We start from the raw sequence: 13,505 nt of genomic DNA on the forward strand, positions 1-13,505 counted from the left end.
GGGATAAAAGTCCTACAGGTTCACTGGACTTGATGGCCTGCATTCAAGGGTCTAAAAAGAAGTGGCTTGAGAGATAATGGATGCTTTAATTGAAAGTTTCTGAAATTTCCTAGATTCTTGAAAGGTCCCAGCTGATTGTAAAACAGCAGGTGTAACATCTCTGGTCAAGAGAGAAGTGAGACAAGAAGTAGGGATATGGAATAGACAATTTAGGGATGAGATCAGGAGAAATTCCTTCACCCAGGCAGTAGTGAGCCTGTGGAACTCTTTGCAACAGTAAGCAGTTGAGGCCAAAATGAATTATTTCAAGTAGGAGTTAGACATAATTCTTCAAACTAAAGGATTCAAAGGGTATGGGGAGAAAGCAGGGACAGTGTACTGAATTGGATGATCAACAAGATCATATTAGACGGTGGAGCAGGCTCAAAGGGTCAAGTATCCCTCTCCTGCTCCTATTTTCTATGTTACTATTAGTTAGTCTAATATCTCTCTCGGGGAAATGCTTGAATTCAATTTTAAGAATCTTATAGCGGTGTTAGAATACTTGCTGATTTGAATTATTTTTTATTTGATCAATTTAGTTTGGAGCTATGCACTGAGAACTGTGGGTTGATAATGACCTTTGGACTATGGGCATCAGCTTGTGTTTAAAACAAAATTTGAACAAACAAGTTGGTTTGTTTGTGAGGCCAGGTCCTGGAAGTTAATAGATGTGAAGCTGGAAGAGCACAGCAGGTCAGACAGCATCCAAGGAGCAGGAAAGTCAGCGTTTCAGACAGTAACCCATCATCAGTCCTAATGAAGGGTTGCGGCCCAAAACATTGAGTTTCCTGCTCCTCAGTGCTATCTGACCTGCTGTGCTCTTCTAGCTTCACATCTATTGACTCTGACTTCCAGCACCTGCAGTCCTTACTGTCTCCAGGCCTGGAATTTAATTGATCAATTGGTTCTACTGATGCTTCAACAACAGGGTAGAGTAGTATTTTTAAAAAGAGAGTACATGTTGGCCATTAATGAGGTCAATACCAGGGAATTAATTCCAGCAAGTTTGGGAGAATCCTTATACTCCAGGAGAGGCAGATGTTGAATGGTAACTGTGGGGAGACAGGCTGTCTGACAGGGAGAGGCCAGAGTTTTGATCTGGGTTTTAGATTTCATTTTCTGTGAGAAGGAGTTTGGCTGCTGATGCTCCAGCTTGGAGATTCGAAAGCTCCTTACCTAGATTAGATTAGATTACTTACAGTGTGGAAACAGGCCCTTCGGCCCAACAAATCCACACCGACCTGCAACCCACCCAGACCCATTCCCCTACACCTAACACTATGGGCAATTTAGCATGGCCAATTCACCTGACCTGCACATTTTTGGACTGTGGGAGGAAACCGGAGCACCTGGAGGAAACCCACGCAGACACGGGGAGAATGTGCCAACTCCACACAGACAGTCGCCTGAGGCGGGAATTGAACACGGGTCTCTGGCGCTGTGAGGCAACAGTGCTAACCACTGTGCCACCGTGCCGCCCATAACTTCCCATTCTCAGATATTGGAAGTTAAGAGAATAAATAATACTGACTTCCTGCAGTGGGGTGGTCAAGAGGGATGAAGCAGGGGAATTTGGTGAGGGTTGGTGTGTGTTGGAGGATGGGTGGAGTAAGGTACTCTATAATTGAGAGTGCAGGAGAAAATACTTTTACATTTGAAAAAATATTTAAATGCATTTTGAGCTTTCTTACTGCACCTCAATATTCATCGATAACTTCATCAGTAAAATCCAGAATTATGCATTTGGGTAGGATGGAAGACTTGAGAATCAACCCACCTTCATTTCCTACTGTGGCCTTATGAGGCTATAGACCCATGTTTTCCAGCATGTTGGCAAAGGTTGTGTTTCCTACTTAAAATTGAACCTGCATCCTGCCTTTGCCTCTGAGGAACAAAAGCAGACACTATATTCTGCAACAGGATGTTGATAGGTTAAGTGATTGGGCAAAAAAAAAAGGTAGATAGTGTAAGATGTGGGAAAATTTGAGATCTTCCACTTTGGTAGGAAGAGTTTTATTTAATTGGTGACAGAACTGCAGAATGCTGTGGTACAGACAGATCTGAGTGGCCCTGTATCTGAATCACAAAAGAAGTTAGTATACAGATACAGACGTAATTGGAAAGTCAAATGATATTTTAATTTTTATTGCAAAGGGAATGGAGTATAAAAGGAGGGAAATCTTTCTGCAACCGTATCAAGGTATTTATGGAACAATATCTAGAGTACTGTACGGAGTCTTGTTTTTTTTAGTTAAGGAAGAATTATCTACAATACACTTGCATTGTAGATAATTCAGAAGGTTCACCAGGTTGATTCAGACATGAAGAGACTGTCTTTTGAGAAAAGGTGAAGCAGTTTGGGACAATACCCATCAGAGTTTAGAGGAAGATCTGTTTGAAATGTGTAAGAATTCAAGAGGGCTTGACTGGGTAAATGCTGAGAGGATGTTTTCCCTCATGAAGATATCTTAGAACCAGGGGTAACATATTCAAAGGGTCTCTCGCTTAAGATAGATATGATGAGGACTTTCTTTTCTCAAAGCTCATTAGTCGTTGGAACTCTTTACCATAGAATCCCTATAGTGCAGAAAGAGACCATTAGGCCCATCAAGTCTGCACTGACCCTCCACAGAGCATCCCACCCAGACTCAGTTCCCCCACCTCACCCTATTCCCTTAACCCCGCATTTACCATGGTTAATCCACCCAGCCTGCACATCCCTGGACACTATAGGACAACTTAGCATGGCCAATCCACCTAACTTGCATATCCTTTATTCCCGAGGGCAGTGGTAACTGAGTTATTGAATATATGAAAGGCTGAAAGAGTTATGACAGGAAACTGAAGTTAAGGCCACAAATCAGATCATCCATGAAGTCAGCAAGACATGGTGGGCCAAATGGTGTACTTCTGCACCAATTTCTGAGGTTCAGAAGAACTAGCTTGAGGGCATGGCTACCAAAGGTGGAGTGATAAAAATCAGTGATGTATGATTAGGCCGACGTGGAGAAACAGTGTGTTCTTGGAACATACGGAGGAGTTTATGGAAATAGGAACAGGTTAAACACTAACCTGTGAGGGCGGATGGATTTCTCCTGCACACTTGGTATAATTTCATAACTGATTTGATTTATTATTGTCACATGTACAGTGAAAAGTTTTGTTTTGTGTCCAGTAGAGGCAGATCATACCATACAAAGTGCGTTAAGGTAGGAGAACAGAGTGATGAATATAACGTTACGACTGCAGAGAAGGTGCACAGAATGCGAGATCAATTTAAAATTTGAGAGGTCCATTCAGAAGTCTAATAACAGCAGGGAAAAAAGCTATTCTTGAATCTATTAATTCTACTCATCTGGTACACAAAGGAAATCTTCAACAGCAATTATGAAATTGTGACTATTATACAGATATCAAATTAGACGTTACTCCCCTGATCTGGCTTTTTTTTTTGGCTCCCTCTCTAGGGTGCAATGGATCTGCTGGAGGAGTCAGATGAAGATGTTTTCCGAGATGAAGATGATAAAGTATCTAAGAAGGCGAAATTTAGGGTATCTGCTCCTAAAGTAGACCAACTGTAAGTAAAGTTTATTTCTGTTGTCATAACTTTTCTTGCATGTTTTGGAATACATTTCCCAGAATACAAATCTAAAGGCAACATGGGAACTTTGTAATGGAAAAAGGAATTAAACAATACAAAATATAATGGACCCAATGATGAGCCTACATAAAACTTTAATAAGAGCCCTGTACAGTTTGGGTTGCACACTGTGGGAAGGGGCTTTAGGGATTATAATGCAGACTAATTAAGAGATTGGTTGGAATGAAGAAATAGGAAACATGAACATGTAAGATTGGGATGTTTTTTCTTATAATTTGAGCAATTAAATAAACATGTTGATAATTTTGAAAGAATACAACTGAGTAGTTAGAATTAGAATCCCTACAGTGTGGAAACAGGCCTTTTGGCCCAATAAGTCCACAATGACCCTCCAAAAAGTATCCCATCCAGACCCATTCCCCGACATTTACCCCTGACTCATGCACCTAACATACATCCCTGAACACTATGGGCAATTAAGCGTGGCCAGTTCACCTAACCTGCACATCTTTCGACTGTGGGAGGAAACTGGAGCACCCAGAGGAAACCTATGCAAAGCACCAGGGACCCAGATTTGATTCCAGCCTCAGGCAACTGTCTGTGTGGAGTTTGCATTCCTGATGAAGTGCTCTTGCCCAAAACATCATTTCTCCTGCTTCTCGGATGTTGCCTGACCTGCTGTGTTTTTCCAGCACCACACTCTCGGTTGTCCAAATGACCAGCTGTAGTACTCTGGAAGTCAGTCCCAGTTTTAATGGTGGCTGGGGGAGATTTGAGGGTTGGAGGAGGTGACAGAGATAGGGAGGGGTATAGAGGTGACAGAGGTTACACAGGTAGGGAGGGTAGGAGCTGCAGGATGTTACACAGATTGTGTAGTGTGTAGGGGGCTGCAGAAGGTGACAGGGTTAAGGAGGAGTGTAGGAGCTGGGTAAAGTTATACGGATAGGAAGGTGTTGCAGGGCTAGGGGAGGTTATACAGATAGTGAGGTTTTAAGGGGCTGGAGGAGGTGACAGAGAAGGGGGGAGTGTAGTGATTGGTGGACAGATTTAAGGAGGAGTGTAGTGTGCAGTAGAAGGTGACAAAGATAGGGAGGAGTATAGGAGGCTGGCGGAAGTGACAGAGATGGAGAGGGTACAGAGGGCTGGAGGAGGTAACAGAAATAGTTATAATAAAAATGGCCCTTACTCCTCATCCACCATGCACATTTCAATGCTCCACTCTTACCAAATCAAGCCATCTCATGGCTTATACTCAACCCTTCTACTGTCCATGCCAACCTATGCCTCTCTACCTGTCCCAAAGTCTACTTATGGAGTCTACTTCATACCAACTTTGAGCAAGCTCATGCTAACCCATGACCCCACATTTATCCCCATGGCCTTTTATAGCCCAGATGACAACTTGTGTCATACCCCCGCTACCCTTTGTCCTTGCGTGTGCAATGTCAATTCATCTAGTATCCAGAGCAGGTAAATCTCAGAAGCCATGCTGAAAAGAAATAAAATAAGTATCTATCTATTACAGTCTTCACTATGTTAGAAAAGAACTATAATTGATAAAGGCCTAATCAAGCTTAGTATTGAATCAAAAACATATTCACAATCCCATCAAACACAGTTATATCAAGCTGTGAATTTACAACTTGGGCTGCAGGATAAGGCATTTGTGGTTGCAGTCAAACAGTGGTAATACACTACAGTGGTAACATAATACAGTGTAAACCCTCAGGCTTTTGTCAACAAGTAGCTTTAGAAATTACAAGCACTGATATTTTTAACCGAGAGATTTTTTTTCAAAATTTTAAAGAACAGTGGATTGTAATGACTTGCCAACTTCTCAGTTCCACAGACCTTATCTACATTTTAGGTACATGGATCGACTAATGTAACAATCCCAAAGGGTTACCTGACCTCTCCAGCAGGATACTTGATTTCTCCAAATAACTTATTAGGACCAGACCTTTTCCTTGAATTTGAAAATCCCATCAGTCATGTTTCAGAAATCTAAATGGGGTAAAATTTTGATTTTGATGAAGACAAATGCAATTTAAAATGTGTTTCTGCCTCCCTCAACCATGGGTGTGCCAATTTTGATTTGACCTTACACCTTCAGCAAAAATGGTGACTGCCAGATGTTGGACCAGACTTCCAGATGTGGATATCTGGTACCATTTTGGCTAAGACGCTTCTTTGTATTCCATAATTTTGGCTTGCATCAACATTTGTGATTAAAATGATAAGCCTGAGGAAGTGGAAGGACTTGAAGGGATAGGGAACAGATTTTTACATGGAGCTAAGTTTACAAGACAGAAACTAGCCATTTGTCCAATGGACACAACCTTCCTGCCACCTTAGTGATCCGAACAAACACACTAACCTGAACAGGTTATATGGTAACAAAAAGTCCGTTGAAGAATTCAAGGGAAACGTCTTTACCCAGAGAGTGATTAGAATGCAGAAGAAAACTAAACAATAGTTGAGGTGAATTAGAATCATAGAATCCCTACAATGTGGAAGCAGGCCATTTGGCCCATTGAGTCTGCACTGACCCTCTAAAGAGCATCACACCCATATCCATCCCCCTATCTTATCCCTGTAACCCTACATTTCGCATGTCTAATCCACCTAGCTTGCATATCCCTGGACATTATGGGCAATTTAGCATGGTCAATCCACCTAACCTGCACATCTTTGGACTATGGGAGGAAACTGGACCAACCAGAAGAAACCCATGCAGACAGTTGCCCGAGGGTGGAATCGAACTCAGCCCTCTGGTACAGTGAGGCAGCAGTGCAAACCACTGAACCACCATGCCACCCTTCTTGAAGTCAGGTTGCGTGTGAATGCAGCCCAACGCTGGTGGCAAACTCCATCTAAGGCTAAACACTGGCACAAGGCTGATAGTCAACAAGTACCGTAAGAGAAAGTTGAAAAGAGAGTTCAAGAGGGCATGGAACTATGAAGAGGTTAATGGGTGAGGAGTCAGTGCAGGAGGCCCAAGTCCTCCTGATCAAGGCCTAGCTTGGGGATAGTGTCTTCCACATATTTACGCTGTCAATTAGGAGTTAGATAACAGATCCAAGCACTGATAAGGTGCTTAAAAGCACGTTTAAAGTGTCACTTACCTTTTTCTTTCAAACAAAATTCCTTGCCAGAGTGTCTTGAAAGGATTTTTTCAGATTCTTTTAGAATTCAGAGAAACAGAGAAGCCGTCCATCTTCAAATACAACATTACATAAATGTATTTAAAGAGAAGCCAGACAACTGCATGTGGAAGAAGAGGGACAGAGGATTGTGCTGATAAAGTGAAATTAAGAGGGGTTCAGCATGTGAATACGTGGTACATAAACACTGGCACCGATGAGTTGCGTCAAATGGTCAGTTTTTTGTACTGCAAATGTTATGTAACTGTGCACTCACTATATATTAACTGATCAGTATATCTTTCTATTCCTTACTCACTAATTTGTTCAACTATTCAGTAGATTCATTGTTCTTTCAGTGAGCCAGCACAGACATGTTAGGCCAAAATAATTTTCACTGTGCTACAACCATTCTTTTCCAATCAACATTTTCTTGGTTAAGAATATTTAGATGTTCAGGATGATGTGCCTATACCTGCTGTATAGCTTCAAACCTGAAGAATGGCAATTTGGACATGATTGGAGAGTGCTTGGCACCAGTGCATGTATATTTCAACACAGATCAATATCTTGAGGAAAGTAAAGAGGTGCAACAAATTGGTGCCTGATGATAATCAGAAAGCTATAACATTATGTTTTCTATCTCTAAGTTTTTTTTCTCCACATCTTCTCCCCAATCCGCTTAAAGTAATGATTCAGATTGAATTGATATTCTGTCAATTCCAGATATTTTTTCTGGAGCTTTTTTATGTTTGAAATCTGAACCTCGATAATGCACTTTAGTCCTATTCATGAAGGAGCAGGAAATAACATGGATAGTAACCATGTCCAATGTCTTCTCCTCTTTAGACAGTTAAGCTAAAGCAAATTGAAATACCATTCTGATACCTGAACTGAGATCAGCTTACTTGGCAAAGGTTGTCGCTAGTATCTTACGGTCTGAATATGGTCTGAATGGCCTTTGCCATTCTTTGGCCTATTTATTATATCTCTTTATTATCCCTCTTGAGCGCATCTATCTTGGCCCAAGTACAGTGGCATTAGCAGGTTGTCAGACAAAGCCCAATTCCCAAGAGGTAAGCACATATTCCAAGTTGACATTTCAATAAAAGCACAGGGGTAGTCTTGTTTTGATGGAGGTGCTGTCTTTTTGAATGAGACATGAAACTGAGGCTTGTATGCCCTTTTGGATGAATGTAAAAGATTCAAAGACACATTATTTGAAGAACAGAGTTGCTGTGATCTTAATATCAATATTGATTCTTCAAGCCATGCTAAATTGCCCGTAGTGTTAGGTAAGGGGTAAATATAGGGGTATGGGTGGGTTGCGCTTCGGCGGGGCGGTGTGGACTTGTTGGGCCGAAGGGCCTGTTTCCACACTGTAAGTAATCTAATCTAATCATTTAAAAAGTTAAAGAGGATGCGAATTTGGCAGAGCGACAAGAAACAGATGACAGTGACAAGCAATTTTTTTCTGACTGAAGGAAGGTATTGAATGTGACAGAGGCAGATGTGCTGTTCCTCAACTTTATTAAGGTGATGTGATGGTTCAGTGCAGCCATGTGGGATGATGGTGGTGGCAATGGAACAATACTTTGGGTGGGCTCAGATAGCTGGAGCGGACTTACACAGCACTGGCAGGTATTATGCCTCGGGGTGTACAATAGCACTTAGATGTTTGCATTTGGAAGTTGAGCCCTTGGCTATTTTGAATTAATCACCTTGAGAGGATCTGTTTTTCTGTTTAAGTGCTTAAAAGATTTGGTGTCTGTGAAGTATAAAATCACCAAATGGAGTCATCAAGTGTTCAGTGCTTTTATTCCTGTGTTACATTTGGTGCAGTAGGCAGTACTCAGGCAGGCACTGATCCCCTAGTAAGTTATCTTTGTGGCCAGTGAGATCCAGGGCAGTTGCCTTTTCCCAGTACATATCATAGTGTAACTCTCAATATCTTTACTCATATTTGAAGAGATGGAAATGCACTTGACACAAGAAGAGAGGCTGAATAAGCTGGGACTTTTTTCTCTGTGGTGTATTTGCTGAGGGATGACCTTTAGAGGTTTATAAAATCATGAGGGGAATGGGTAAGGTGAATAGTCAAGGTCTTTTCCCCAGGGCATTGGGTTATGGTGAGAGGAGAAAGATTTAAAAGGGACCTAAGGAGTAACTTTTTCACGCAGAGGGTGGTGCACATGGAATCAACTGGAGGCTATTATAATTACAACATTTGAAAGGTATCTGGATGATACATGAATAGGAAGGGCTTGGAGAGATATGGGCCAAATGCTGGCAGATGGGATGAGACTAATTTAGGATATCTGGTCAGCGTGGATGAATTGGACCAAAAAGTCTGTTTCTGTGCTGTACATCTCTATGACTATAACTGAAACTGGCTACATCACTCATTTGTGCAACTATTCACTAGATAAATTACTCTTTCAGAGAGTCAGCACAGACACATTGGGCCAAATAATTTCCACTGTGCTGCATCATTCTTTTCCAATCAACATTTCTTAGTTGAGAATATTTAGATGTTCAAGATGATGTGCCTACATCTGCTGTGTAGGCTCAAACCTGAAGAATGGCAATTTGGACATGCGATTGGAAGTGGCTGATTGAAAGGATAAATGAAGGAGCTGGGACTGTGCATCATAATCAGTCAACTCCCCATCTTTGTCCCAGTGATGTCATGCTGTCTATTGGGTCTGGTGCAGCCTTGCCAAATAGTGATGGAGATGGTGAAGGGTGCAGTGCTGGCACAATTTCCTGCAAGCAAGGTCATTCATGATTGGGACAGTTTTGGCTGGTTTGTGTCTTCGTAGGGGCTTATGCGTCAGGCCACAGGCAGACATTTAGCCTGCTATTTTTATTTCAGGGTTGAACTCTTGGCTGGTTTGGTTTCAGTGGAATAAAGAGTCAATGAACTGGAATCTTCAGGCATGTGTGCTCTTTCTTGCATTATGTAATACGGGGTCTCCAAGAACTTAAGACCGTAAAGAATAGGAACAGCAGTAGTTTGTTCAGTCTCTTGATTCTGCTTCACTATTCATGGCTGATCGACATTCCTCATACCAATTTCCTGCATTTTCCACATAACCATTAATTCCCTGAATGACGAAGAATTTATCAATTTCAGCCTTGACTGTTTTAATGATCTATACTAATCGATATAAATGAATGGAGCACCATTTCAAAATTTGAACTTGGAAGTATTGCGAACTGAATGATAGTGATAGATCTCAAAGACATTTTGACGTATTGATGGCAGATTGAATCCAATGCAAGGAAATGTGAGCTGATGCATTCCAGCCAAAAGAAAGATGGGTGACAGTTTAAAACAAAGGATAAAGTTCTAAGAAGGAGTGTAGGAACAGAGGAACCTGGGAGCATGTGTGCACAAATTATTGAAGGTGAAGAAGGGGAAGAGAAAGTAGTCAATTTAGAGTAAGCGAACCCTTTATAAATAGTGACATCAAGTACAAGAACAAGGAAGTTGCAGTGAATGTTTGTAAAACACTGGTTCTGCCTCAGCTCGAGTATTGTATTTAATTTTGAACACCACTTTTAGGCAAAATCTGAAGGTTTTAGAGGTGATGGAAACAAGATTTACAAGAATGGTTTCAGGAAAGAGGAAGTTCAGCTACATGGATCGAAGCTGGGGGCTGGTTTCTGAGAGAAGGTTGGGCAGAGGTTACTTTGAGGCATTCAGATTCATGAGGGGAAAAGTCGATGGGGTGAAACTGTTCCCATTCATGGCAGAGAACCAGAGGACACTGATTTAAGGTGACTGTTGAAAGAACCAAAGGTAACATAGGGAAAACGTTTTTATGCACCGTGTGGTTAGAAGCTGGAATACACTGCCTGTGAGTGTGATGCTGTCAGATTCAATCATTTCCATCAAAAGGAAAGTGGGTAATCATCCAAAGAACATAGATTTCAAAGCTGCGTTAAAATATTGAGGGAGGTGGGACAGACTGAGTAGCTCTTATGGAGAGCTGATACAGACATGAAAGACTGAATGGTCTCCTGTGATGTAACCATACAATGACTGTATGGATCCTATGATCTGTTCATTATCTTATTACTGTGGAACCTTGCCGTTACACTCATTATATACAATTTGTTTAGAACGTTCCGAGGCCAGAATACAAATTAAAACTCTTTCTTTTTTATGTTTCCATATATAGGGAATTACTCAATCTGGAAATAGGCACCTTGAGTTACCCAAACAGTTATCAAGTAAACACTCCTAAAGAAGAGAAAATGCTCCAATATGCTGAAAATTTCAGACGACAGTATATTTATCTATACCCAGACAGAAAACCACTGCTTCTTAATCCACTCAATGAATGTCGAGTTGAGGTATTTATTTTACTGAGAGTTTTAATGTTAGGAAATAAATGTTGAATAGACTATGGTCTTACAATTTAATTGTAAGTCTTAAAATAAGTTTTGATTGTTTTCTCCTAACCAATGAATGACCAAACTTCTGCATTGTACAATTTTGTTTCCTGTTCTGCTGACAGCATTATCTTCTCATGGCTCTTATTCCCCAGGTCCTAACACCCAAGTGCCCATAATTCACTTGAGTGCGTAAAGTGAATGTTATCAGACACTATAGGAAGCACCACCACAGAGCTGCATCATTTCATCTACATACGTTATTCATCATGGGCCTTTCAATCAGGATCAGGATCAGAAACTTTAGTTGAACATTTGTTTCTTTCCCAGATGAAGAAATTGAGAAATTTGGGCTTGTCCATTTGGCAGAAAGAATAGAACAGCAGTACACAATTTCAATGGAGAAACATTTACAAACTCAGGTTTACACATGGATGGATCTAGGTGTCCTAGTACATGAATCACACCAAGTTAGTATGCAAGAACAGCAAGTGGTTATAATGCACATGGAATGTTGTTGTTTATTGAAATTAAAGTGAAACGTCAAAATAGGGAAGGTTTTGCTGCTGTTGGCAGCATTGGTGTGACCATATCTGGAGTACTGTACAGAGCTTTGGTCTCTCTATTTGCAAAAATGGTGCAATTGATTTCGAGGCAGTTCAGAGAAGATTAGCTCGATTGATTCCTGGGATGAAGAGCTTATCTTATGAAGAAATGTTGAATAGGTCAGTATTTATTGGAATTTAAAAGATTGAGAGAAGATCTTATTGAAACAGATAAGATGAGGTCTGCCCACTCACCCGTATTCCATCCTGCCTGCTTGCCAATCTATCCTGTACACACTTTTAAATAACTCCTTAGAGGCTGATATCCCACCACCAAGTCACACTTTATTTACACACACATAGTACTCGACATCAGTCCGGCTTCCTCAGAGCCAGCTCAGAGTGAACAGAACCTCTGACATTCCTGTTTATTTTGGTCAACCAGGGCTCCCTGATCGGAAATGTTAACAGCCCCAATCATTTCATATTCTATGAGCTCCATCTGGCAGAGCTCATTACAATCACTGCATCTCTCCTCCTCTAAGTCCAGGGATGTAGGCCTGTTCTTTTTCTTATAACCTGTTCAGGGGCGTTTTTCATATTAGGTCCAATTCCTCCGACTCAGCCTCGGATATGGGCAGCATGTACTGGACCGTAGTCTGTCTCTTGTGCTCGGAGTATTTTGGAAGAAATTAATCCCTTTCTTCAGGCGGTAAATGTGTTGAGACTGCAATATCCACTATGTCCATCTCAGACTGAGGTCTCCTCAATACTAGATGGAAAGGGAGAACTCATAGGTTCTGACAGCTATTCTGGCTGTTCTGAGGGGCCATGTGTGTTTGCACCCATTTGCGAGTTAGCAGCTGTCGTGTGTGGTCCCCAAGCTTGTTCAGGGCCGCCTCATGTACCAGAACTTTGTACTTCACAGGACCTGACTTCACGTCGGTCATGCCTCTTACCTACTCACAGTCATCTCTGTGGTTTCGGCACCAAACTTCGTCCCCTGAAATAAACTGTCTCTCTTGCTTCAAGGAATCTTACGTCTGGTATTGGCATTCCTAATGGTGTTTCACCCTCCCCCTCCATGTCCAGGAAGATCAGATTTAACCTGGTGTGGGGTCTTCTCCCTATGAGCAACTCTGCTGGAGCTTTCCCTGTGGTTGTATGAGGCGTGGGCCAGTAATCAAATAGGAACTGGGGCAGTTTTGTATCAAGTGAAGCTGTAGGTCGTTCCTTGAAGCCTGCCAAGCCATTGGTAGGCTCATATGCCGAATGCCATCTGACCTAAGGAAATACTCAAATTCACAGCTGATAAACGATGGCCAAACCTTCCAATAGCTGGTGTACTGCAAAAGATGCTTGTAGCTTTTCTATTGTCATCCCTGTGTTTGACAAATGAACCCTGTGCATGTACAACCACTTTGAGCGGGTTCCCATGTTGAGCCCATGAGAGGACTTGCTTAGTTTCAGGGTTTACCTGAACTTTCCTACAAACGTGGGAGAGCTTCAGGCGGTAATTTTTGTCCTTGTTGGCCCTCTGGGCACAGCTGTACCAATGTGGCAATGCATCCAATCCAGCCACTAGACATAGCTTCTTGCCAACATCCTCAGTTTGGAAACCCCTGCATGACCCTGGTGGAGTTCAGTCAGTATCTGGTGGTGACCTTTGTTCAGGACAACCACTCTTGCTCCCCATAATAATACACCATTCTCTTCCAGTGATCTGGTGTCACTGGGCTCAGAAAGGTTTCCATTGTGGTTGTGATGGACCTT

General features: G+C 41.8%; 1 protein-coding gene across 2 annotated transcripts in view; it reads left to right on the plus strand.

Annotated features, from left to right (window-relative positions):
* Nucleotides 1–13,505, plus strand: part of ccdc135 (coiled-coil domain containing 135) — a 93,642-nt gene that overhangs the window by 7,751 nt on the left and 72,386 nt on the right. Inside the window, exons 2-3 of one of the 2 annotated variants that reach the window (XM_043698240.1) lie at nt 3,510–3,619; nt 10,974–11,148. In XM_043698240.1, the coding sequence (XP_043554175.1) occupies nt 3,516–3,619; nt 10,974–11,148 (279 nt within the window). In that variant the 5' untranslated portion in view covers nt 3,510–3,515. Of the gene's footprint in view, nt 1–3,509; nt 3,620–6,934; nt 7,021–10,973; nt 11,149–13,505 lie in introns of those variants that run through there. The other variant, XM_043698241.1, reaches the window with a different exon arrangement.

The sequence above is a fragment of the Chiloscyllium plagiosum genome, chromosome 10 (genome assembly GCF_004010195.1).
Source record: "Chiloscyllium plagiosum isolate BGI_BamShark_2017 chromosome 10, ASM401019v2, whole genome shotgun sequence".
Classification (NCBI taxonomy): domain Eukaryota; kingdom Metazoa; phylum Chordata; class Chondrichthyes; order Orectolobiformes; family Hemiscylliidae; genus Chiloscyllium; species Chiloscyllium plagiosum.